Source organism: Ambystoma mexicanum, chromosome 12, assembly GCF_040938575.1.
Source record: "Ambystoma mexicanum isolate Mex_15411 chromosome 12, UKY_AmexF1_1, whole genome shotgun sequence".
Lineage (NCBI taxonomy): Eukaryota > Metazoa > Chordata > Amphibia > Caudata > Ambystomatidae > Ambystoma > Ambystoma mexicanum.
In genome coordinates, this window is record NC_090936.1 from 573982329 (window position 1) to 574010000 (window position 27672).

At 48.6% G+C, this 27672-nt stretch overlaps 1 protein-coding gene across 1 annotated transcript in view; it reads left to right on the forward strand.

Moving 5' to 3' along the window:
• Positions 1–27672, forward strand: part of LOC138513139 (cobalamin binding intrinsic factor-like) — a 91942-nt gene that overhangs the window by 33628 nt on the left and 30642 nt on the right. The window contains exon 6 of the mRNA XM_069627776.1: positions 21116–21297. Within this exon, the coding sequence (XP_069483877.1) occupies positions 21116–21297 (182 nt within the window). The remainder of the gene's footprint in view (positions 1–21115; positions 21298–27672) is intronic.

Sequence of the window (27672 nt, forward strand, 5' to 3'; positions counted from 1 at the left end):
TGGTACAATTCATCACCACATATTGTGAAAATACGAAACAAATCAGAAACGTCTTAAAGAAAAACTGGTATCTCCTCAAACTGGATCCCCATATTTCAGAAAATATCAAAGATATTCCTACTTTCATCTTCAAAAAGGCCAGAACTCTAAAAATGTGCATTAGTCCTTCTTTCCTACCAGAACAAGAACTAACTACCAAAGAAACATTGCTCAAACAACCAACAGGATTCAGAAAATGTGGCTTCTGCAGCATGTGTAAACATGCTTTTTCATCAACAACCACGTTCACAGATGCAAAAGGGATAGAACTCTGATCAAACAACAAATAAACTGTTGTTCTAAGTCTGTTGTATGTGCTATTCAATGTACATGCAAACTGATCTACATTGGCTCCACCATCCGTGAATTAAGAACTCGAATAAGAGAACACCTCTCAGCAATCGGAGGTCAAGACGCCAATCTGCCATTATCACAACACTGGCAATACAAGCATCAAATGGATAATAAATTGGACATCCAGTTCATTGGCTTACAGAAAATCACGACTACCACAAGAGGTGGTAACCAGGAACTCTTTCTCAGAAGAGCCGAAGCAAGACTTATCTGGCACCATCGATCAGTGGAGTGGGGTCTAAACTCTGACAATGAAATGGCCCGTTTTCTCTAAGAAATACTCAACTTAGTTTATTTTCTGAACGTAATGTTTTTCTGATTTACCATAATATGTAACTTTCATTTTTGCTCACCCGAACAATTCTAATATATTTTGGTGGTTTTTATACATATGCTATGCTATTAATGCAATCTGACCAATCTTTTCTTATCTAATTCTCTTGCTCAAACTGCCTCTCACATACTCTGTCCTCTAAATATCTACAATTTTAGGCATTAGAGATTGACTACGTTTCCCATAATACACTTCTTTATGGACGTTGGAAACATCATCAAGATGAATACACTACATTTCTCACAATACCTCATTCAGGTTGCTCAGCCGGTAATGCGCTCCAGTATGTTACACTCAATATATTGTCCCTATAGGCATGCTGTATTCTTATATCCAATTTCAAATTTTATAATACACATGGGCAACCAGAATACTTTCTTTCTATTTTTTCCATTTTTAAATCCCAACCTGGCGTTCTATTCAGTTTTTCCTAAATCGAAAATGTGTAAACTTCATGACAGTATGGGATCTTTTCCACTATGTACAGTTCGGGCACGCTTCCCATTCCCAAAACATGGCCGCCGATAACTGAAATCGACATAGGACTTTCTACTCTATCTTACCGCATCCATCGCTAGCAACACAGGACACTCGAACACACGGAGGACTTCTTTGCATCAGGTAGGACCCTTTTTTCCTGCGTGCAAAAACACGGGGGTTTATGCTGTGACTTGATACTATTCATACCCTCACACGTGCTGTTTACAGAAACGCACGTGTTTTTGAAATATCTATTTTCGCGTTGTATTTTAACGTTTGGAAATGAAACTGTCCTTTCTATCTCGAAGTGGAACAACTTCTAGACTAACTGTGAGGTCTGGCTATAATTGTCAAGCCGTTATGATTTCTGCCCTCGCGTGTCATCTTACGAATTACCAGTTAGATAAAAACGTATTGCTGAGGCGAACTCATGCCTTAACACTGCTCATACTTTTATTTTATACATATAGACTGCGTTCCCGCTCGATACTAGGGTTTTTGCTATTAACCTCAATACTTGCTAATTTAAGTTGTAAACGCTTCCAAGAAACTCATTCCTATTATATATTTTTTTGTGATTTTCACAGAGGTGGGATTTATCCCTGTGAACCCCAGTTTCTACATGCATTATGCAGTGACTCATGTACTAACTATTTAGGTAAGACTAAGTGTTCCTATTCCTAACATTAGTTATTATGCTCATATCACTTTAGCCTGCTCACCACATTTTTTAACATACAGACTAAGATCTCTGTCTCCTCCACCACTCCCACCTGACGCTAATATCCTTCTTCTCCCACAATGAATTGCATGCTTAATAGCACAAGGCTCACCACTCCCCCTAACTTCCTACTTTGCTCTATTTCTGGTGCAATGGTAACTATACCATTCTAAGAGACAGTGTTTTCCTAACGTATCTAGTAATACTTTATATTATTGCACTTTGAATAAGTCTGCATGTATGAATACCTGAGTATGACGATTATACATATACAGACTTTCATGTGTGTTCATCTTTTTCTGTTTTTTATTATTTTCTCTTCTTTTAACAAGCCTGGATTTGAAAAAGGCAGTCTTGCCGAAACACGTGTCATCCACAAAGGCTCTCAAACACAAAAATAAAAGGAATTTATAACTTCGACCACAATTACTTGTCCATTCTATTACTCCTCAGTGCATTATTAGGTCATAGCTCAACACAACCATACCCATAGTGCAAAACTGCCCTCCTTACATCCAGTGTATGGAGGTTTTTCTCAGCTGAGTTGGATGGATTTTGAAAGAAAGCGGGTAGTTAAATGGATTGATTTGCATGGAACTCGGATATGAATTTAGGTGAAAACCTAGGGTGTGTTCTAAGTACAACAGAAAGGGTTTTACACTGACAAAACTTGTTGCTCACTAACCCTTCTTATTGAGGAGATGGCTACTACAAAAGCTGTTTTGTATGTTAGGTGTTTGAGGCGGGATCTGTGCATAGGCTCGAAGGGTGGACCCATGAGCTTTGAGAGTCAACATTTAATATTAGGCCAGAGTCTAGTAAGTGGAGCATGGAGTGAAGAATGTGTGATGGAGCACATTCAATAGGGTTTACATCCTTTGATCAGCACCATATTACAAATCATTTCCATTTGTTGAAGTAGCAGTGCCTGGTGTTAGGTTTGTGTGCCTCCTTGAGGATTTTTGCAGACCTTTGAGTTCATTTTAAATATCCAAACTCTATGACTTCAGGAGCCAAGCTGCCAAGTTCATATATTGAGGATGTGGGTGGAATGTTGTCCCCCTGTGCTGGGATAGCATGTTGTAGGGGCACAGGAGTTTGATTGGTTCGCACATCACCAGTTTGAGCTTGTGTGGAAACCAAGGTTGTCTCGCCCACATAGGAGCAACCGGGATTAGAGTTGCTTCTTCCTGGTGCACTATCCTGCTCAGGAGCAGTGTTGGTGGAAAGCGAAAGCACATTTTCCTGTCCAGCTCATCCACAGGGTGTTCCCCTTAGATCTGGGTTGGGGGCACCTGGATGCAAAGTCTCAGCATTGTGCGTATAGATTTGTGGTGAACAAGTCTAATGGAGTATAACCCCAGAGTGAGAAGACATCATCTAGAATTCCTCTGTTGAGTTGCCACTCATGTTCCTTGGGTAGAGGATCTCTTTTTAGAAAGTCTGCTAGAGAATTGAGTTCGCCTGAAATGTGTTGAGACACTAGGAACATGTTTCGCTTGAGTGCCCACTTCCACATTTTCTAGGATAGCCTTGACAGACCTGGAGAGGGAGTGTCTTCCTGCTTATTTATGTAGAACATGGCAGTGTTGCTGTCTGTGAGGACTTGCACTGTTTGGCCTGGTAGATGCAGCTAGAAAGCTTGCAGGGCATTGAGTACCTGTAGTAGTTCTAAAAGGTTGATGTGGTTCAGGGCTATGGTCTCTGTCCACAGGCCATGCGCTGTGTGGTGAAGGTAATGGGCTCCCCATCCGGAGAGTGAGGCGCCTGTTGTAATTACCGCCTGTACTGGAGGATTGTGAAAGGGTTTCCTTTTTAACAGATTTTCCTTTGACCACCAGCAAAGTGCTTGTACTAGGGTTAGCGAAACAATCACTAGATAGGCCCACTGACTGCTTGCCTGAGACTATTGTTTTGCAAACCACTTCTGCATTGGGCACATGCACAATCGTCCATGTGCAACTAGATAAATGCATGGAGCCATCATCCCGAGCAGGCGCATTGCCTTGCGTATGGTTATTTAGCAACCAGCAATATAACAAGGTATTTGCAGCAGTAGGTTTTTAACTCTTTCATTTGAGGGGAAGACTAGCCCCTCTTTTGTCTTTATGATAGCTGCTAGGAACTGCTTGGTTTGGCTAGGAACGAGGCATGAATTTTTCTCGTTGATTGAAAACCCCAATTGGAACAGAAGGCTGAATGTTCTTTGGGTATTTTCCTTGCAAATATGAGGGGATTCCCCTGTTATCAGCCAATCATCCAGATAAGGGTAAACTAGGATTGATTGCCTGCGTAAGTGTGCCACTACTAATGCCAATACCTTTGTGAATCCCCTTGGAGCTTAGGCTATGCCGAAGGGCAGCACCTTGAATTGCCAGTGTTGATTTGCTATCTTGAAACGCAGGAATTTTCTGTGCACTGGGAACATTCAAATATAAAACTATGCATCTTTCATATCCAATGTTGCCATGTAGTCCCCTTGGTTTAGCAGTGGGATTACTACTTGAAGAGTTGTAATGCAAAACATTTGTGGCTTGACATATGTGTTCGCAGGGCACAGGTCAAAGACAGGGCGCATTGTAAGGTATTTCTTTGGCACAAAGATGCACATTGAATAGATACCCTTGTTTACCTCGTTTGCTGGGACGATCTCTTTAGTGTCCTTTTCCAGCAGTGCTTTGACCTCTTCTAGCATAATGCGCTGTTCCTCTTGCATTGTTTGTCTTTGTCTTGGCGGGTGGTTGGGTGGTCTCTGTATGAGTTCTATGCAATAGCTTCCTGCTACAGTGGAAAGTGCCCACTGGTCTGACGTGATCCCCTCCCATGCATTGGTAAAACGATGGATGCAACCTCCTACTGGAGAGGCATGGAACGGGACCTCGAGCGGGTGGGCGTCGGTTTGGGTGGTTGGAGCCTCTGTTGGAGGAGTCTCTGGTGGAGGAGGCTCTGCCTCTACTCCTAGACCTTCTGTGCCCCCTTTGAAAATTTAGCTGAGTGGACTCCCCCTTCGAGGAAACCCAAGATGAAGTTTGTCCATCCTGACTAGCTCTGCCTCTACTCCTAGATGTTCTGTGCCCCCTTTGAAACTTTAGCTGAGAGGACTGCCCCTGCGAGGAAACTCAAGATGAAGTTTGTCCATCCTGACTATAGTTAGAGAACAGTTTGGAGTTTTATCCTCGAAATCGGCCTGTATTAAACATGCCTCTCTGCACAAAATATTTATTAGTAAGCTGTCCCAGGGACTTGGGGGGGTTGTACTCTATTTTAGCATTTTTCAGTGCGTCCTTAACTACTTTTCCAAATAAGGCATTTGGTTCGATCGGCATATTAAGTAGTGTGGCTTGAGTTTCCAGCTTAAAGCCAGATTGTCTTAGCCATGCATGGCGCTTAATGAGAGTAACCTCTGCTACTATACAGCCTGCATTATCCGCTGCGTCCAGATTATTCTTCAGGAAGCAATTTGTCACCTGCTTACCCTCAGCCACTGTTTTTAAAAGCTGTGTTATAAGGGGCTCTGGGACTGAGTCAATTTGTCGTGAGATCTCGTCCCATTTATGGCAGTTGTAACTTGGCAAGAGTGTGGTGCTATTAGCTATTCTTACTTGGTATGCAGCAGAGGAAGCTACTCTCCTGCCCAGTGTATGTATCTTTTTGCTCTCCTTGTCGGAGGAGTTTCAGCAGAGGCAAAGGGCATGCCCACTCTCTTTCTTGTGGTAGCTACGATGAGAAAGTCAGGCTTTAATTGACCCCTGATAATGGGTCAGAGGGGGTTTTCCGAACAGCTTTTCAATATGGGGGTTAACTGCCCTTGTAAGATTGGGGGTAAGTAAAGAAGGCTGAATGCGCCACTGGTTGGACAGCAGATGTGGTGTAAACTGTACTGAAGACCTCTAATCCCCAAGGATGTCCTTTACAAAGTCCTTGTCGACTTGTGACTCTTGGGTATCGTCCTTAAAATGTTTGGCAGCCTTTAAAGGGAGCTCATTTTACTGCAGCTGAATATCCACAGGGGAGTCAGCCACGGGTTGGCCATGATGATCCAGAGATTGTATGACGTAGACGTCATCCTCATCATAATACTGGTCTGTGTCATCTAGGTCCCCTTGGTCTCCTTGATCTGCTATTGAAGCAGGATCTTGAGAGCCTGAAGTGTCAATGTAGTATAGGTCTTCGAGCATGTCCTGTGAAGTAGTTGGCTGGGCAGAGTCTAGTCGTGGTTTTTTGGCAGCAGGTTGGTTTTTAGCTGCCTCCCCTTGTGAGAGTCCTTGGAGGTTGGACAGTTGATCAGGGTGATGATCAAAAAAGTCAACAAAGCATGATATGCTCACATTACTTTGTCGAATTGTTCAGCTGTCCATTCGGTGGAACTTGGAAAACCTGTGGAAACAGGGGTAGAGATACTCTCTGATGCAGATGGTTGTTTGTGCTGCATGGCACCTGAAAGGTTGTCACTAGAGAGAGGGGGTTCTTTAGCCTTTTAAATAGGGGATTTAGGGAGTAGGGGCATCGAAGACTTTGAGTTTTTTGACGTTTTGGACTTGAGCAGAGCGTCTCGGACATGTTTTTTAATAAGCTCCCTCATTTTGGCATTATATGGAAAGGGCTGTCGAATTGTCTTTCGATGCACATTCGCCGGTACCCGAGGGTTTGTCTGTTTTGTTCGCAGTGGCGGAAACAGACTTCATTGTCTGTTTTTGGGGCTTGTCATGTGGCGAACGTGATCGTGATGGCCCAGAGGACAGGGATTTATCAGACCTTCCCTTCGACACTGCGTGTGGCATATCGGTCTACTAAGCAGTCGATTGTCGGCCACGGGGGGTGTGCTTTGTGTGGCGTGCAGTGTGGGTGCTTGAGCCGCCAGGTGTCGTTTCCATAGCAGAACCGCCGGCCTGCCTGATGGAGGATTCCACATGGGGCGTGGATTTGGACCACAAATGCATCATGACCAAGGGGGGTTTTGCGGATATGGACAACAGGGATCACAGAACGCAGGGGATTTTTTCTGGAAGTTTCCAGGGACAGGGAAAGGAACCATCACAGTGTTTAACTTTCGGGCAGCTAGGACATATCTCAAGAACTTGTCGATTTGGGGAAGCTCATTGGAATTGGGGGGATCAGGGGCAGCAGCAGTACACAGGGGGACAGGGAGATTATTATGCTCAGAGCCAGCAGCAGCAGGGACAGATACAGGGCTCAAATCATCAGGCACCACAAGCACAAACTCAAGCACCGCCACCACCACCACAGGTATAGACACAAGCACCACAAATGGCATTGCCAGTACCACAGTACCCAAAAGCATCACAAATCAGAGGGACTAGGCAACAACTAGCACAAATACAGGACAGTGAGACAACAGAGCCCATGGACACAGTGGCGACAGAACCAGTGAGAAGACTGGGAGGGGTCACCATGGTGAGAAACAACACCTTCACAGGGAACGGATTATCATTATGCCCACAATAGGACAGCCCACAGACGAACTTGATGTGTCCCATCCTGTCGATCACACCCAATCCTGCGGAGGAATCTTGCATAGTGGTGGCACTGGGGCGACTAGGTCATGCATTCGGGAAGGGACATTTGCATTGTAGGTGATGCCATGAACACTCAAGGATTCTCTGGGGCTAGGGAAGTGGTTCCTTTTACTGATAACATCTCGCTATCTATAGGAGATCACGACTTATCACTACCTTTACTTTACTCTTAACAGACACCTGTGAACATACTAGGACATGACATCATGAGCAGACAAAACATGGCCATCTCATTCCCACACAAGGTCATAATATGCTCAACACCAGGCATACGCATGTTCAGCGTGAGGCAAATTGTTCAAGCATATTGTGGGAGCACAGCACAGAGAGGGGTGCCAATGGACCCAGATATGTTCCAACATGGAACAGACATTGCCATCGCATGGATGCTAGGCATAGCAGGGAAGGTGTGGTGGGTGCTCAGTGAATATGTATACAGGCCAGAGACACCATTGGAGGAGCCAGAAGGGACCATTATGCCCATTGAGATTGAGGCAGTGCTGGCTAGAGAGGATTGGACTGCAGTGCATGCAGCAGATGACAGAGGGAGGGCATGGAGAGCAATTATTTGTTCTGACTTGAGTGTCGTGTAGACCGATGAGACCTCCGTCCCCAAGTGACGCACAGGGGAACTAATAGAAACCCGCTGTACGACCCTTGAGGCCACAGGTGAGAGATGTCTTCTCAGATCCACGGAGCCTCTTGGAACACCGATGCTGCTGTCAAGAGGGAATGAGGTTAAGTACCAGGCAAGCACAATACAATGAGGTAAACGAAAGTAACTAAAGTGTCTTACCTATCTGGTGTAAGGGAGACCCAGGTAACCTAGTAGGGAGGTTCGAGGCTCATTAGATGCGGCGGTCCCTGGAATGGTAGAACCGCAGGTTTAGCGTGGATGAAGAGTAGCCACCTGTGGGAGTCAGGGCTTGACTTGAATCCCCAGTAGGGAAAAGGCGTAGAAGATCAGCAAGGTACCAAGGGATGATCCAAAGATAAGTCGAGGTGCAGTCCAAATATCCGGCAACAGGTAAACAGTTCCAAGCAAAAGTACCAAGGGGTGTCCGAGGGAGTCCGAGATAGAGTTCCGTGATCAAGGTAACAAGGAGCAAGTTGTAACGCCAAACAGTGTCCGAAGCCAGCTGAGAAGCAATGAGCGTTCTGTCTCTCAGACCTTTATACTGATCGCCCCTGGGTCATGTGACTTCTCTGGATCATGTGACGTCCACCAAGATCACATGGGGAACGCCATAGTGTATCACGTGACCGGCGTGAAGACGTAAGGCCGCCCTTTCTGCTATACGTCCTCCAAGGCAGTTGCCAATGCAGAAAGGGTTGCAATCGAGCCCGTACACTGGTACGGAGTTTTCGGTTCTGTGGGTTCACCGAATCACTTGAGCCTCGAAGCTTGGGATGAGATGTTGGGGGAATGTGAGCAGTGTTCTGATGTGTCGTGGCCTGGTGTGCAGAGGATCGCCTAACATAGCCCCCCCCCAACGGCCCACGACCCCGTGGGCAGGACGGATGATCCCTATGGAAGCGGGCTACCAACCGCGGGGCATTCAAATCAGATGCGGAAACCCACGAACGCTCCTCAGGGCCGTAACCCATCCAATCCACCAGATACTGGAGCCTACCCCTAAACCATCTAGAACCCAAAATGGCCGACACCTCAAAAACATCAGGAGAGGTCAAGGACACCGGCGCAACAGGGGTACGAAGACGGACTGAGTCAGGACAGGGTTTGAGGAGGGAGACATGAAACACAGGATGGATACGCCAAGAGCTGGGGAGTACTAGACGGAAAGCCACCGGATTAACAACCTGTGAGATCACATACGGCCCGACAAAGCGAGGCAGCAACTTCCGGCAACCCACTAGGCGAAGATGTCGGGAAGATAACCAGACCCTAGAACCCACCACCAGAGGGGGAGCAGCACGACGTTTGCCATCCACACGGGCTTTCATAGAGGCCTTTGCTTCAGTGAGATGAACCACTGTACTCGCATGAATAGCAGAAAGATCCCTAAGACATGTCGTGGCCGCAGGATTCGAAGAACCAGAGGCGTCAGGGACCGGCAAACCCTTGGGATGTTGACCATAGAGGGCGTAAAAAGGAGAATAACCAGTAGCTGAATGAGCCGCATTGTTATACGCGAACTCCGCAAGCCGCAAAACGGCCAACCAAGAGGACTGATGTTGCAATATGAGGCAACGAAGGTACTGTTCCATCGATTGATTCGTCCTTTCGGTCTGACCATCGGTCTCCGGATGATAGGCCGAAGAATACCTCGTATCAATGCCCAATAGTTTCGTCAAGGATCTCCAAAACCGAGAGGTGAACTGTGAACCTCGATCGGAAACAATGACCGAAGGGAGGCCGAATAGCATAAACACATGTTCAAAAAACAAGTCCGCCAAGACAGGGGCCGAAGGGATACCTTTACAAGGAACAAAACGGGCCATTTTTGTGAACGTGTCCACCACTACCCAGATGGTATCGAAGCCTTTCGACTTGGGGAGATCGGTAACAAAATCCATTGTCAATGTATGCCAGGGCCTGGGAGGTACCGGAAGCGGAAGCAACAAGCCAACCGATCGACCCCTTTGATGTTTAGCCTGAGCACATACCGCACAAGATCTGACATAACACTCCACATCGCGCTTCATAGAAGGCCACCAACACCAACGCTTGAGAAAATCTAAAGTGCGCTCTTGTCCGGGATGGGCATTAAAGGGAGCGTCATGAGACCACTCAAGGGCTAGATTACGTGTATCAGGTGTAGGAAGGAACAGGCGTTCATGTACGAAAGGTAAACCATCAGAATATACTGGATCCCATTCTCGTAACTGGTCAGAATGATTGCTAGTCCAGGACCGAACCGAATCTAATAGTGACAATGAGGGTGTACAGAGACAAATCACATGACTCTTACCGAGAACAGTGTCGGGGAATGTAGGCAACTGGACCCCCACGGGGAACGTGACAAGGCATCCGCCTTCCCATGTGAAGTGCCAGGACGGTGCATGATATGGAAATCAAAAGCGGAAAAGAAAAGATGCCATCGGACCTGTCTGCTATTGATGCATTTCAAAGAAGCCAGATCCTGTAGGTTCCGATGATCTGAGTATACCGTGATGGGATGTTTAGCCCCCAGAAGATGATGACGCCAGACACGGAAAGCATCCATGACAGCCAAGAGTTCTTTCTCCGTAACGGTATAATGAGACTCAGTACTGGAAAACCTACGGGAATGATATGCAACTGGATGTAATTTGCCTGTATTTGGACATGTTTGTGACAGTACCGCACCGAGGGCAAAGGAAGAGGCATCCGCCTCTACTATGAACGGAAGATCAGGATTTGGATGTTGGAGTACCGGTGCGGTAGTAAAGGCGGTTTTCAAAGCCTCAAAAGCCTCCTGCTGTTCTCTCTGCCATTGATATGGTACCTGAGGACTAGTCAGGGCCGTAAGCGGGGCTACAATTGTGGAAAAGGAAGAAATGAAACGTCTGTAAAAGTTGGCGAATCCTAAAAAAGCCTGCAAGGATTTGAGTGTTTGAGGTACTGGCCAATCTAATACTGCTTTGACCTTAGATTCGTTCATGGATAACGCCCCAGGGGTGATGTGAAAACCCAAAAACTCAACAGTAATTTTATGGAACTGACATTTCTCAGGTTTGGCAAATAAGGAATGTTCTCTCAAACGGGTTAATACTTCTCGGACATGCTTTACATGTTCATCAAGATCACGAGAAAAGATTAAGATGTCGTCCAAGTACACAACCATGTAAACATCCAGAATATCCCTGAATATGTCATTCATGAATCGTTGGAATGTGGCCGGGGCGTTACATAGGCCAAAGGGCATGACTAGATATTCGTACAAACCATAACGAGTACAGAAAGCGGTCTTCCACTCGTCTCCCTCGCGGACGCGTACTAAGTTGTATGCGCCGCGTAGGTCAAGCTTAGTGAAAATGGAAGCATGTGTTAAATGATCTAGAAGTGGAGTGATTAACGGGATGGGATACCTATCCTTTTTAGTGATAGCGTTAAGACGCCGATAATCTACACAAGGACGTAAATCCCCCTCCTTCTTGGGTACAAAGAAGATAGGACTTGCCGCGGGTGAAGTGGAGGGGCGGATGTGTCCTAATCGTAGGGCGTTCTGTACATAGTCTTTCAACGCCAGTTCCTCCGAAGGGGACAAAGAATAGATCCTGCCCGAAGGAATATTGGAATCGGGAAGCAATTCGATTGGGCAGTCATATGGTCTGTGTGGAGGAAGTAACTCCGACGAGCCCCGATCGAACACTGATTCGAATGCTCTGTATTCTGGCGGAATCCCAGATACCAACCCCCCAACAGTATGTGTATGCACAAGCTCTGGATCGTCGACAGTCAGTGTGAGTTGGGCTAAGGCCCCCAAGGCCCGAGAAGGTGTGTCAGAGGCTTGATGGACCGGGAGACAATAATTCTGACAGATTTCAGACTCAAAGATTACAGTGCCTGACTGCCAATTGATCAATGGATTATGTTCACGTAACCATGGAATCCCTAGTATGATACCAAATTGGGGTGTGGTGATCAAATCAAAACTCAGGGTTTCTGTGTGTACTTCTTGTATGTTTAACAAGAGGGGTGCAGTTTGGTGTCTAACAGGACCAGAAACCAGTGCAGAGCCGTCTACGGCTTGGACATGTTCCGGTCGTGTTTTTACCACTAAAGGTAGGTTGAGGGAATGGGCCAAATCAATATCTATGTAATTACCAGTGGCACCTGAATCAATAATGATATTGACTGCATGAAGAAGGCCTGTAGAGGGACATAGGGTAGCCTTTACAGAAATGGGTTGAACACGAGTAAAGGCAAGGGAGGTACCCGGAGAAGATGACGGAACACTCGACCTGTTCTCCGGTTCTAAGGTCGAGCCGTCCGAAAAACCTGACTCTTCCTGGGCCGTCGAGGACACTCTTTCACGAAATGTCCAGTGGTGCCACAATAAAAGCATGCATTATCCACCCTTCTACGTTCTCTCTCAGATGTTGTAATAGGACTACGTAACCCTCCCACTTGCATAGGTTCTTCAGTACTGGAAGCAGGAGTGCTAACAAGAGTGGGAGAGGAAGAGGCCCCCAATTCAGCTCTACGCTCCGATCGTCGTGCATCTACCTGCAAGACCAGATCAACCAATTCCTGATACTGAGTAGGCATAGAAGGGATCACTGCTAATGCATCTTTCATGGTGTTACTCAACCCCCTATAGAAGACCACCGCCCTCTTGTTTTCTGGCCATGATGTTTCCGCAACTAGCTGATTGAACCGGGTGATGTAATCTATCAGAGTCCTTTTACCCTGAGTCAATTCCAACAACTCCAAATCCCTAGACTGTGCCTTGTGTCGGGTATCGAATACTCGGGACATTTCTAGGACCAACAAATCAAAGTCATAAAGAACTGGGCTATTGTTCTCTAACAGGGGATTAGCCCAAGCGGCTGCTGTTCCGGCCAAATGGGAAAGGGCGAAGGCAGCTTTAGCAGTGGATGTAGGAAAAGCCAAAGGTCTGCATAAGAAATGTAACTTGCACTGATTAATAAAGGTTCTGAACTTCTTGGGATCACCTTGATAGCGTTCAGGAGCAGCTAAGGGGGAAGGAGTTGGGAGTATCATCGGAGTTGGGACTATAGGAGCAGTAAAGGGAGGGGGTGTAGTGGAGGAGCTGGTATCTCCAAACTCAGGGTCTGCAGGAAGGGAATGTTGAACACTTTGTATGGAATCCAACCTTTGATGGATCACTGTGTTTGCAGCGGCCATATCTGCCCTTAATACTGTAATTGCCTGAACCAAAGCAGCTATGGGTTCATCCGTGGATCCCTGCATCGTCTAACACGACTTTACGGCTTCTCAGTCTGTTCTGACTTGAGTGTCGTGTAGACCGATGAGACCTCCGTCCCCAAGTGACGCACAGGGGAACTAATAGAAACCCGCTGTACGACCCTTGAGGCCACAGGTGAGAGATGTCTTCTCAGATCCACGGAGCCTCTTGGAACACCGATGCTGCTGTCAAGAGGGAATGAGGTTAAGTACCAGGCAAGCACAATACAATGAGGTAAACAAAAGTAACTAAAGTGTCTTACCTATCTGGTGTAAGGGAGACCCAGGTAACCTAGTAGGGAGGTTCGAGGCTCATTAGATGCGGCGGTCCCTGGAATGGTAGAACCGCAGGTTTAGCATGGATGAAGAGTAGCCACCTGTGGGAGTCAGGGCTTGACTTGAATCCCCAGTAGGGAAAAGGCGTAGAGGATCAGCAAGGTACCAAGTGATGATCCAAAGATAAGTCGAGGTGCAGTCCAAATATCCGGCAACAGGTAAACAGTTCCAAGCAAAAGTACCAAGGGGTGTCCGAGGGAGTCCGAGATAGAGTTCCGTGATCAAGGTAACAAGGAGCAAGTTGTAACGCCAAACAGTGTCCGAAGCCAGCTGAGAAGCAATGAGCGTTCTGTCTCTCAGACCTTTATACTGATCGCCCCTGGGTCATGTGACTTCTCTGGATCATGTGACGTCCACCAAGATCACATGGGGAACGCCATAGTGTATCACGTGACCGGCGTGAAGACGTAAGGCCGCCCTTTCTGCTATACGTCCTCCAAGGCAGTTGCCAATGCAGAAAGGGTTGCAATCGAGCCCGTACACTGGTACGGAGTTTTCGGTTCTGTGGGTTCACCGAATCACTTGAGCCTCGAAGCTTGGGATGAGATGTTGGGGGAATGTGAGCAGTGTTCTGATGTGTCGTGGCCTGGTGTGCAGAGGATCGCCTAACATTATTGCAGTTGCAGACGGGTGCAGGTTGACAACAGTAACAAGAGAGAGGCTGGAAATGGAAATGCTGTTTCAAATTGGTGTGACCTTCTGGTTACAGATCCATTACAGAGAGGTCCAGCAGAGAATGGCAATGGTGCTGGAAGCGCCACCCTCATGCTAAAATACCCGACAGCTTATGGACCACAAGTCCCTACGACGTGGGGGTGTATAAAGAGCATTGGAGGAGTGAAGATCAAATTGAAAGCATGAGCAATATTGCCACAAGTAAAGCAGTATCCCCTGACCAAAGAGGCAGATGAGGGTATATATTAGACCATCAATGCCCTCATTGAGAGAGGCCTCCTATTACCATCAGAATCTCCATGCAACACCGCCAGGCCAAGGGGGGGTTTGAGGAGTTTTATTCAGGATTTACGCCCTCTTAACCATATTGAACCACAAGAATGCATTATTTTCAGTACCACTACACCCAGACTCACAAGACTTGACCGGCTTTATGAACCGCAACCAGATGTGGAAATACGCTTGTTTACCACAAGGGTACTGCGAGTCACCATCTATTTTTAACAGAGTGATCCGGATGGATCTAGGCAACATTGAGATGGAGAGCACAGTGCTACATTATGTAGATGACATACTGATTTGCAGCGAGGCAGAGGACCAGTGCAGGACAGACTCAGTGCACATGCTGACAGTGTAAGCAGACAAGGGGTATAATGAGGAAAAGGCCAAGCTCCAGTATTGTCAAAAGGAGGTGCTATACATTGGGCAGATAATATCTAAGCACGGGAGACACATTGCCCCAGAAAGAGCACACATGATATTTCACACACCACAACCCAAGACAGTAAGGGAAATGCAGCAGTTTCTGGGGTTATGCAACAATTGCAGAGCACGGGTCTTTGACTACAGCACATACACTGGGCCACTCTTGACTGCACTGAAGGAGGCCCAGAAGGGGACAAAAACACTAACATGGACCTGCAGAGATGACTGACGCCTTCAAGGAACTGAAATTGGCCATATGCAGCGCTCCGGTACCAGGTACCCCACACCATAATAAGGAATCTTTCCTGTTTTCCTACACCGACGATGTAGTGATGAAGGCAGTACTGACTCAGAAAACAAGCATGGGCCATAAGCCAATTGCTTACTTCAGTGGACAGCTTGACCCACTGATGAGAGGACATTATCCCTGCCAACAATCCTTGGCAGCTGCAGCCTTCGCTGTGGAACAGTCAGCAGCAGTGACAATGGGGTGCACTACACTCTTTACGTGGAGCACGCCCTATTTGGGATACTGCACAAGCCAAAGAGCACATTGACTACCCAGAGAGCCTCAGGGTATGAGGTCATATTATCCCGGGTAGGATTGAGGATAGTGAGATGCAAGACTGTAAACCCAGCATTATTCTTGCCAGATATCTACCAACCAGGAGGCTATGCACACGACTGCACCAAGAACATAGAGCATTTCAGTGAGACACGCAAGGTGGAGGAAGACGCACTTGAGGGGGAGGCATGCTGTACATTGACGGTTCATCGGCTATTGACCAGACTGACGAGGTCAAGAGGACGGGGACCGATGTAGTGAGACTGAAGGAGGACTGGACAAGTGATGTGGTTGCGAGTGCACAGTTACCATCCCATTACTCAGCACAATCAGCCAAACTAGTGGCTCTCATACTGGTACTAGAACATAGTGTGAGCAAAAGAGTGAAAATATACTCTGATAGCGCATATGTCAAAACCACAGTACATTCAGGATTGGCACGATGGCTCAGGAGAGGGTACAGGAGAGCAGATGGGACCCCGGTACAGCATGCACTACTGTTAGGCAAACGGATCCAGGTGATTGCATAAATAATAATTTGGCACTTATATAGCGCTAGGAACCCTCAGGTATCTGAGCGCTTCTTATTATTACCCACGGTGTGTGGTGCTCATTTATCGACCTCGGAAGGATGAAAGGCTGTGTTTGGCCCGCCGGGATTCGAACCTGCGTTAGCAGGCTCTGCACGGATGTCAAAGCGAGCGTTCTACTCGCTGTGCCACTTGACCGGTGGCACAGGAGTGAAGTGCCAGGCACACACAAATGGAGAAGATGCTATCTCAAGGGGAAACGAAGCAGCAGACTATGAGGCAAAATGCACAGCATACTTTAGGGACCTATGGGAAGAACTGCACGACCAGAGGAGAGGGAACTCTGGGTGAAAAGAGGGTGCTCTATGTCTCTGACAGATGCTTTATGGAGACAGAATAACACAGGGAAAGTGGTCATGCCCCTAGCACTACTGAAAACTGCACAACTGCATCATCCAACACACACAGGGAAAGAGGTAATTGCTGCACATATTGGAGAAACATGGTTTTTCCCAAATTTGAATGAACATGTGGCCAATTTTATTAGTAGCTGCCTGACTGAGAGTTGTGAGAGGAGCCATACCTAGACCAGAAGGCCCCTTCCTGCATCTCCATGTAGATTACATGGACATGATCCAAGTGTGTCAAGGGTACCTGCTACATGATAGTGGTTGTCTGATCATTCTCAAAGTGGATAGAGGCTCGGCCCTGTTCATGTGCTGATGCCCTGAGGGCTGCCAAATTCCTGGTCCGGGAAGTTTTCCCACAATGGGGCGTGTGTGAGATGCTGCGGTCTGACAACGGCCCTCACTTCGCCAATTAATTGTTTCGGCATATCACAACCCTGTTAGGAATTAAACACATATTCGCCTGTGCGTACTGCCCGCAAGCAAATGGGGTGTGTGAACATCTCAATGTCCTCCTGAAGGAGTGCATTGCCAAAACTCAACGGCTTTACTACTTGCTGCTGACGCTATTTGAATTGCGTGACAAGCCATGGGTAGAGAATGAAGCCAGACCGATGCCAATAATTCCCTGAAGACACCTGCCCTGTGTTACCAGCATCATGGCGATGAGGAGGTTGGCGAGAATGTAGGATGAAAGATGGTTGAGGTCATCCCGGCAATGGGAGCGGGTACAGCAGTATTCATGGATCACTATTGGGCATGTGGGTCGAAAGCATACGAGAAGCTGCCACCTAACTCGGGAGGGGTCTGTTCATTGGTGCACATCAACATGCCTTTGTTAGTGGTACCCAAGAAAGACGTGAAGCTTGACGACTTCCCCAAGATGGAAAACAACAGAAGAAAGAAGAGATCAGCACCAACAGCCCCCGCCAAAGAAAAAAGAGAAACAGACAGGAGTGAGCAGAGTAAATAGGGGGGGGCAGGAGGGGAATTACTTCTCAGACAAATCAGAAGCGGCCCTGGATGAAATACCAGCAGGACACAGGCTGTTCAGCAGAATACTGATGTTCTTCCCCTCACTAATACCCAGAGTACAAACATAAACAAACGCCAAATGGTTACAAATAACCCATTGGGAGTTGATGGTAACCATCAATTCTACAGTAAATGGATTCAACACCATAAAAGAAGAGCTCCGAGCACTAAGGTTCTTGGCACTCCAGAATGGATATGTTCTGGATCTTCTCACAGCGATGGAAGGGGAGTTTGCGCAAAGATCGGGAGTTCATGTTGCATGTTCACATCAGCTAACAGCGAAGATAATGGAACTGTCTCAGACACAGTTGCGCAGTTGGCGAAAATGCATGCGAGGATGGAGGACGAAGCACATGGGACAGGGAAAGACAAAAGCTGGCTAGCATATATGTGGTCATGGATTCCATCATGGCTGGCAGATGGGCTGGAGGTAATAGGGGGAGCACTGGCCCAAGGGGCAGGGTCCCTATGTGGGATTAAGATATGCATTGCAAGATGCAAGAAGACAGCAGAAGAAGCAATAAGACTGCACATTCTGATGGATGTGAACACAGGAGGAGCGATGGATGACATTGTGAAGGAAAGAGACAGACTAAGGGAGAAAGTAGCGATGTGTGACCTATATCCGGCAGGGACAAAGGTTGACAATCCCCGTGACCCACGGAAGTATGAAGGGAAGTGGGTTTGGTGCAACCCTGAAGGAGCATGCGCTTACATGTACTAGTCCTTTGATGATCACGTAAATTATGATGGACAGCTCAGAGGAGTAACAAAGATATGGCGAACAAAAGAAAACTAGTGGTTCTTTCATGATGTGGTCAACCGAAGGGGGGACTGAAGAGGGATGGGTGAAATCTACCCCTCTCTCCCACTCCGCCAGGCATACGAACCGGAAGAAGAACCGCAATCTCACTTACCAAATTGCACAGCTTCTCAGTGCCCCAGTGAGTAACAAGTATGTTGAAAGGTACCCGTTCCGACTACCCTATAACCCAGGAGCAGCTCCGACCTTGCCCAGAGTAAATGAAGAACCCCTGGATGCTATTAAGGATGCCTCAATTGACAGCCTCCACTAAAGCACCAAGAATACATGCTCCAATGTTGTTTGAGACACCATGACATAGCAATGTTAGACATGAAGTACACCTGCCATCCGCATATCGGGACATGGAAACACGCACCGGAATACACGAAGAACAGATGCGTCAGTTCGATGAGTTAGAGGATAGATACATGTACATACTGCTATTCCTTTATTGCTTTGCCATTAGCTTGATCTCAGCAAAGCAGAAACTGCAAGAAGCAAGAGATCCTGTGCAAGAGCTTGCAGATGCTTATATGCAACTAACCCAATGGAGTGGCAGGACCTGAGGGACCTGACAGCGCCATAAACAGTTAAACTATGGATATTATAGAATAGCACAAATAAGTAGAGGCCTTGCCTCGGTTTTAGGAAATTCACAGCAGGCCACAACTGTCACAGTAAAAACTAAACAGAACTGAATTCAGTGCGAACAGAACAGCAACCATGTGAGACAGGGCCCGCTGCCAAGGTCACCTTGTTGTGAGTGACATTCCATTCCCTGAACTGCAGTAGCACCAGCACAGAGAATACGATTAATTAATCATAAAATCAGACTAATTCAGAGCTGCACAGCACAGAAACACTGTCTCTGAACACGTGGTCCAGCAAGGCTGAGAAACAAATCGAAACTAGCAGCTGGGAAGAGGAGCAGTCTCACGGATCCAGACAATGGCTTGCAACAACGTTTTTACAGAAGAAGCTGAGTGTCCTATGATGATAACGGGCACGCTCATAGTGTCTGGTGGTTTACACATGTGACAATGCAGACACATAATTGTTCTTATTACCTTGAAAAGGTACGCTCCGAGCTGAGAACCAGCTTGGGTCCCAGGCCTGTGGGCGACAGCTCTAGCCAATCACAGTTCAGGACACTAGGGGTGGGTAGCCATGGGCGAGAACCAGTGACAAGACCCTCACACTGCAAGATTGTAGAATAATAGGTAATTGGGGATAAGCCAGGCTGGCCACCTGACACGAGAAAGCCAATCAACTAACTGTAGGGTCCACTATAGGTGGACTACCACTCAACGCCCAATCACAGGGTGTCATAGGTTTTCTGGAGACAGGCCCAAGTTGTGATGTCAGTGTGATGTAACTGCGATACAAAACTGGCCTGCGAGCCAGAGCTCAATGAGATGTGCCTGGACTCACTCTTCCGTGTACTGATCCCTGTTGGTTTTGGCTATAATAAACCACAGTTGAACTTGCTGTCTGTCTGGGCCTGCATTCCTTTTGGGGAAGGGAAGGAGTTGAGCCTTCCATTAGCATCGGTGAACTCCTAGTCGCTCAAACCTATCTAGGAGTTTTCTCTAACTCAACACTCCATACACTGAATGTATGAAGGGCTCTCTTGTACCATATGAACAAAACTAAACCCTTAAGCAAAACAGACCAACTTTTTATTTCTGTAGCACCTGGGAGAGAAGGCGATCATATATCAAAAAACACCATCTCCAAATGTATAGTAAAGTGCATTCAACTCTGCTATTCCCTATCCAAAAGAGCTTTACCTTTCACTCCCAGGGCTCATTCTACCAGAGGTACCGGAGCTACCTTAGTATTCATTGAAAACACCTGCACAGACACCATTTGTAAAGCAGCTACATGGAGTTCCAGTCATACTTTCAGACAGCATTATTGCATTGACACTCACTCTAAAGCAGATTCACAACTATTTGCCGCTGTACCTTCTCACATTCCACCTCCTTCTCCAGATACTGCTCGCTAATCTATGCAGAGCATGTGATCTAAGCAGATCCTGTTTCTGGTCTATCACTATTTCCGCTTTATCACATCTGTACTCACGCTACACTTCATGCAACCTCATGTCAGAAACAAACAATCTGAGGGACCTTGACGCGTGAAGGACCATGGGTACAGTACACGTCACACTAGGGATAGTATTACTACCACACCCTGTGACGTCTGTTTGCGAGTTTAGAAAACAAATCTTGTAATACTCTGCGACTACCACTAGATGTCAAATCTCAGGGCTTTTGATTTTCAAATGAAGGCAGGTCTGCTTGCACCTCAAATCTAGCTTAAAGAAGCTCCCCCTTTTTCTGCACTGAGCCCTCTCCCAGTTACCTCACCTGTTACTCAGAATACCCAGATATTTCATCATAGGCTACTCATCCCAGTTCACTCAATACTGGCCAATCTAGGCCTGAAGCATAGTCTGCTATTCCAGCACTGGGTCCTTTCCAACTCAAGTCAATAAACCTCAATTCAATCTTAAATCACCCCTTGCTCTTCCAGCAGTGGAGGTTCTCCAATTTCAGTGCATGCCTGTCTTAAACCAGTTACATTCTATGGTGGCACGCCATTGCTTCCAGCTTCTTCGTCCTCCCTAAAACTGGCCGATATCTGACTGTGCTTTCTTCTCCTCACTGGTCCGAATTCCCACCTCGCCCTATCGCTCGGGGTCTGGCCTGCAGATACGGGCGCAATGGCAGCGATGGCGCTCACCTGTTTGTCAGATGCGAAGGCGTTTTCAGAAGATACAAAATCCGCGCGCCTCCTGAAGGACTCACTGGCCCTCATTCTGAAGAGAATTCTAGAACAGCAGCAGAGCGATGGCACCATAGGAAACATCTACAGCACGGGCCTCGCCGCACAGGTAGGTCTGTCTCTTTTACTTTTTTTAAAATATCGTAGCCCTTCCTAATTCGCCATGTTCTCTCCTTTTGCTAGTATTTTCCCTCCTTCGTTCTCAGCTTTGTTTTACTCTCTCTTTCTCTCTTTGTTACTGTTATACCCCTCTCCTCTCCCCCATAACTGCCTTAGCACTCTACCATCGTGCTCGAGACTTTCTCCCCACCTCAGCTGTTATGTATTTCTATTTAACTTGCTTCCCTGCCTCACTTCCTCTATCATTTCCTATACCCCGCCCCACTTTCTCGTGCTCTTCATTTACATATTTTCTTCCTCTCCTCACACTACTCTCTCCCGTTTTGCCGCCGGCCGTCTCTTTAACTCATTGGGCCTCATTACGACCCAGGCGGTAAGTTACCGCCTGGGCCGTGACTTTACCACCATGGCGTAAACTACGTTTACGCCATGGTGGTTGGCGGACTTACCGCCCCATTCCGACCTAGGCGGGGCGGTAAGTCCCCAATCCCCATTTACCCTTCCCCATTCCCATTTTTGCCCCATAGGGCATAATGGGAGTGGGGAAGGCGTTAATTACGCCACCGTAAATTACGGTGGCGTAATTAACTCCATGGTCCCTTAGCGCCATGGATTTTAACACCTGCTAAAAGCAGGTGTTAAAAGCACCATGGCGCTAGGGGACCTCGTAATCAGGCGGTAAGGGTCGGCGCTGTTAACGCTGCCGTAAACCCCTTACCGCCTGAGTTGTAATGAGGCCCATTGTCTATCAATGGGCCTCATTACGACCCTGGCGCTAAGTGAAAAACGATGGCGGTAAATGGTTACCGCCATCGTTTTCCGCCAGGTCCGATCATGACCCGTGACCGTTAACTACGATGCCATTAGCGGCATCGTAGTTAACGCTACCGCTAACTGCGCTAAGGGTGTGCGCATGCGGCCGGCCACACCGTACTTAGCGCCATGGCGGAAAGGTACGCAAATGCTGACCCAAGCGGACATGCACCTAACGCCATCACCCAGCCCGTTAAGTACCTTACCGCCATGGTGCTAAGTACGCCATCGCGAACCAACCGTAAAGGGCCATGTAAAGTGAATGCAGCTGCCACAGGTGCACAGAAACAGCACAGGTGAAGGCAATACAGACTCAGGAAGTACAAAAAGAGCACACCCCACCCCTTCCCACACCCAGTCACACTCCACAATGATACCAATACGACTAGCAATGTTGGGGCTGGAGAACCTGATAGCAATGCAAGTGCTACTACAACAACAACAACAACAACAACAACAACAACAACAACAACAACAACAGGCTGCACAGAGGAGACGCAGGAGGAGAAGGAGGGCAAGGCAGGCCCAGCAAGCCCCACCAGCACAGCCAGTGCCACCACGCAGGCAGCCCCCAATCCCACGCATCAGAGCCAATCCATTCAACCTCACTGCTGAGCAGATCCACACCCTGTACCGTATGGACCGGGACACCATCACCGCCATCGTACACATGATACACAACGACATCGTCAGCATGATAGAAACTCGAACCGCCATCCCACCCCTACTGAAGGTAGTGTCTGTACTCCACTTCCTGGCCACAGGCACCTACCAGCACACAGTGGGGCACTTGCATGGCATTTCACAACCATTATTCTCACGAACCCTCATCCAAGTGCTCGATGCCCTCCTCAAGCACACAGACGACCACATCTCATTACCACGGACTGCCCAGGACATTGCAAACACCAAAGTGGGTTTCCATGCACTAGCCGGCATACCCGGTTGCATTGGTGCCATCGACTGCACCCATGTGGAATTGGTGGTTCCACGTGCCATGGAGGTACCGTACCGCAACCGGAAACAGTTCCACTCAATCAACGTGCAAATGGTCTGTGACTCCAACAAGATCATCACACATTGTTGTGCCCGATTCCCCGGATCAACCCATGATTCTATGGTCCTGAGGAACTCCACAATACCACGCTACATGGAGCGACATGCAGGCCCAAGATCCTGGCTACTCGGTGAGTCCAATGTCATGGAAGTGGGCAGGTGAATGACGTACCGATGCATACTCCACCTGGCTGAAGGGGAGGGGGGGGAAATGCTGCATACTCCACCTGGATGAAGGGGGGGGGAATGATGCATACTCCACCTGGCTGAAGGGGGGGGGAATGATGCATACTCCACCTGGCTGAAGGGGGGGGGGGAATGATGCATACTCCACCTGGCTGAAGGGGGGGGGAATGATGCATACTCCACCTGGCTGTGAGCAACACAGAGAACGGAGACAGAGGATGGGCACTCACAATGCACTCAACCCCTCTGCATACATTGGGTGATGGCATGCAAAACAGGCCAGGGGAGCCATGAGCATATACTGGTTGCATTGTGTGAATCAATTAGTGCATGTAGAAGTGAGCCGAAGTAACAGTTGGATGCAGGCCATGGTGGCACATCATGTTCTTGATCAGACGACATGACTGACACATGCATTCTCGCCTACATACAGGTGATGCAGGCTATCCCCTGAAGAGCTGGCTCCTTACACCAGTCCGGAACCCGCAGAACCAGCACGAGGAGGACTTCAACCGTGCACATACACGTACTCGTGTGGTCATAGAGCAAACATTCGGCCTATTGAAGGCACGGTTCCGAAGCCTCAGCAGGTCTGGAGGGGCACTCCTGTACCACCATGAGAAGGTGGCAAAGATCGTAATGGCATGTGTCATGCTACACAATATGTGCGTCAGACGGAATGTGCCCCTGCCCCCTGACGCAGGACTGCAACCACCTGACGATGAGGATGAGGAGGGTGCAGATGGGGCACCACCCCATGGAGGAGGCGACGCACAGGAGGGGCGTGCAATGCGCCAACGTATCATCGACCACTGCTTCTAGCACACACGGCTGGTGTGAATCACATGGAGACTGCACTTGGGGCACTGTGTGTCTCTGGGACATGCACACTGTGGACTGTACACCAATAAAGCACACATATGCAATGAAAATGTCCACACATTTCATTTTATGAAAGAAAAATGTGTATTGAAACAATGAAACGTCGTGACACACCCCCTCCCCCCTCCCCCCTGAACACCCCAACACACCCCCTCCCCCCTGAACACCCCAAAACACCCCCTCCCCCCTCCCCCCTGAACACCCCAACACACCCCCTCCCCCCTCCACCCTGGAATCCCTACGAAGGTGCGGTAGTGTCTGTGCAGCAGGGTGTGCAGTAGTCCTGCTCGACTGTCAAGCCACTAATGTGATTCCCCTCCCCTGGCCCCCGGGGCACCCCTGCCCGTGCTGCGTAGATTGCTCCCTGATCTGCGGATGGGGCTGCTCTGTGCCGAGCTGGCTGATGAGGATGGTCCGGCCTGCACATCTGGACGCATGTCCCTGATGGTCTGGACAAGTTCTGTGAGGACATTGCGCACAGCCGCGAGTTCCGTGCATATGTCCTTTGTGGACGACTCTATGGCAGCTGTGACTCGGTCTGCCAAACTCTCCATGCCATCCCTTGCCACCCCACACTGTGCAACATGTTCGTTGAGGAGGGCGGATAGCTGCTGCTGGCGGGTAACCATTTCCTCAAGTGTCTGCTGGTTCTGCTGGGCCATGGCAAGTGGCATTTGCATGTGCATTGGGCTGCTCACCTCAGGCTGGGGGGATGGGGTGGCCGGCCAATCCTCGGCCTCCGACTGCCCCTGTGTGGCATCCGCCTGCAGGGGGCTTAGGGATATGCAGGGGGAATGTGGCTGGGCAGTGGGCATTTCCTCATCGATGAGCTCGATGCTGCCTGCCTCACTGTCGGAGGTTGCCGCTATGGCAGCGATTTCTCCCAGGGTGCTGCTTGCAGCAGAGCCTGTCCCTTCAGTGGGCACGAGTAGTGACATGTGCGGTGCTGCTGCTGGGTCTGTGTCTGCTGTTGTGGGGGCTGGCATTTGCCTGTCCTCTTCCCCAGGCAGGGTTTGCGGCTGGTGGTGTGTTTCCTTTCGGATGGCTGGGGTGGATGCCTGTGGCCTGGCCCTCTTGGTGGATGTGGATGCGGTGTTGTCCTCTTCCTGGAGGTCTGTGTCAGATCCTGTGGTGGAGCAAAGGAGGGAAAGTGTTATTGATGGGTACGCGGACATTGGCCGTGCATTGTGAGGGATGACATCTATACAGTGGGTACATGCAGCACATTTCAGGCAGGGGCATACAGGTTTTGTGCCTTTTGTGTGGAGGTAGCATGGTGGTATGTGTGTGCCAGCAGTTAGGTTGTGCATGCTGCATGTGTACAGGGTGGAGTCTGGATGTGTCTGTGGACATTCACCTGCCGATGTGTTGCATATGCGCTATGGGGCTACATGGTACTTCACATGATAGGACTTTGTTGAGTTTTGCATGGCTTGCTCTGGCCACCTACCTGCATCTCCTGAGGTCGGCGCTCCTCTCTCCATCCCTCCGACACCTTGGATGCTCTCCATCCCGATGGTGGATGCACATATTTCCTCCCATGCTTGCAGCTTAATGGGCGAATCCGATCCACCCCCAGTTGACGTGGCTAGGTTGCGGTTGGCTGAGAGGATGCTTCGGACACGGAGCCTCAAGTCGTCCCAGCGCTTTCTGCACTGCTGGGCTGTGCGGGGTACGGCCCCCACTGCACTCACACGCTGTGCCACTAGGGCCCATATGGCCTTTTTTTTTGCTATTGCCGGCCTTGTCATCTGCGCGGAGAATACAGCTGCAGCATTTTCTTGCAGGGTCTCTGCGAGCATGGTTAGTTCCTCCTTTGAGAAACGGTCTTGGCGCTGCCGGTCACATGCTTTTTTAACAACTTTGGGCATTTTTACTTGGCTAATTGGGTGGGTGATGGGTGTGGATAGGTGTCAGGGTTGGATCAGGTATGGTTGTGGAGGATGGCAATGGATTGTGTTTTTCAAGATGGCCGTCGTGCAGTTTCCCGTTCCGCCGCGATGACGCTATTTCCGGTTCCGCCTATTTACGGTGACCGCTAATTACGCTGACCGCTAATTACGGTGACCGCTAATTGCGGTCGCCGCTATGGTGTGTGTGGCGGTAGTGCTCCTTGCGCGGCGTGCGATGGCGGTAAGGGCCGTTTCTGGCCCATTTACGCCATGCCGTACTTTACATTAACGCCATGGCGTAATGCACGTGCCCGATGGGTCGGAATATGCCGCACTTTACGCCATCGACCCACGGCGTAAACGTTGATTACGCCATGGCGGTAATGTTCGGTACTTACCGCCAGGGTCGTAATGAGGCCCAATACCTTCTTACTTAGAAGGTGGCAACTGTCTAGTACGCTCTATTCCTCTCTCCCAGAGGCGTAGGCAGGGTAGGGCTGAGGGGCAAGGCCCACCCAAAATCTGTAAATGCCCACTCAGTAGCGCTGTGTGGGTATTTACATACATTTTTGTCAGTGCAGTGGGCCCAACTACATTAGCATCAGGCCCAATTTGCTAGACAATCCTGGCTACGCCTCTGCTCTCTCCTTATATCTTAGTGACGGCCAGAGGCGTTGCTAGGGGAGGATAAGGGGGCTATAGCCCCTGGTCTTTTGGTTGTAGTCCTGGATAGAATCTCAGGAGCTACAACCAAAAGGCTAGCCAGCCCCTAGTCCCGATGGTTCCGACATTAGCGACGGTTCCGACATTAGCATAGCCCCGGGTCTTTTCCAGACCTAGCAACACCCCTGGTGACGGCTCCCTGTGGTATTCAGTGGATAAAAACCTCCCTGTTGGTTGTGTGCCTCTCGGGGCTTGGCTGCCATTCAACATACGAAACATACGCACGGTTTGGGTTGTCGGTTACCAGCGGTGCCGTTTTCGCGGGCAGTCAGCCTCTTTATTCTTTTCCTTGCGTCCTGACGTCGCAGTGTCAGGACGCCTCTCGAATCTTTCCTCAGATACCACACTCCCCTTTATAAGTAATATTTTTTACAAGCCCACCCTTTGTATGTTGGCCATTTTCTTAAAGGGTTTTTGGAGGGGCCGTATGGCAGCACAGTGCTACCACGTTGGTCACAGAGTGGAGGGTGTGGGGTACTCATGCGGAGTGTTAGGAGGCCTATCCATATATGTTTTTTTGAGGTGAAGTCATGCGTGGGCAACGTTTAGCAGTTTGAGGCATTATCAGGCTGATAATGGAAGCCATTGCAATTGATGGGGAGATGTACATAGACTCCAGTAGTTTAGCTGTCATGTTCTGGACTCTTTTCAGTGAGGCAACAATGGCTTTGAAGAAGCAAGTTAGAAGTACATTTACATAGTCCAGTCTGAGCAAGACTGGAGCTTGGGCTACTGAGCAGGACATCTTCGTGGGTGGTGGGGGATATCTTTATTTTCCATAGTAGATGGAGGGGACTATAAAGGGAAGCTGC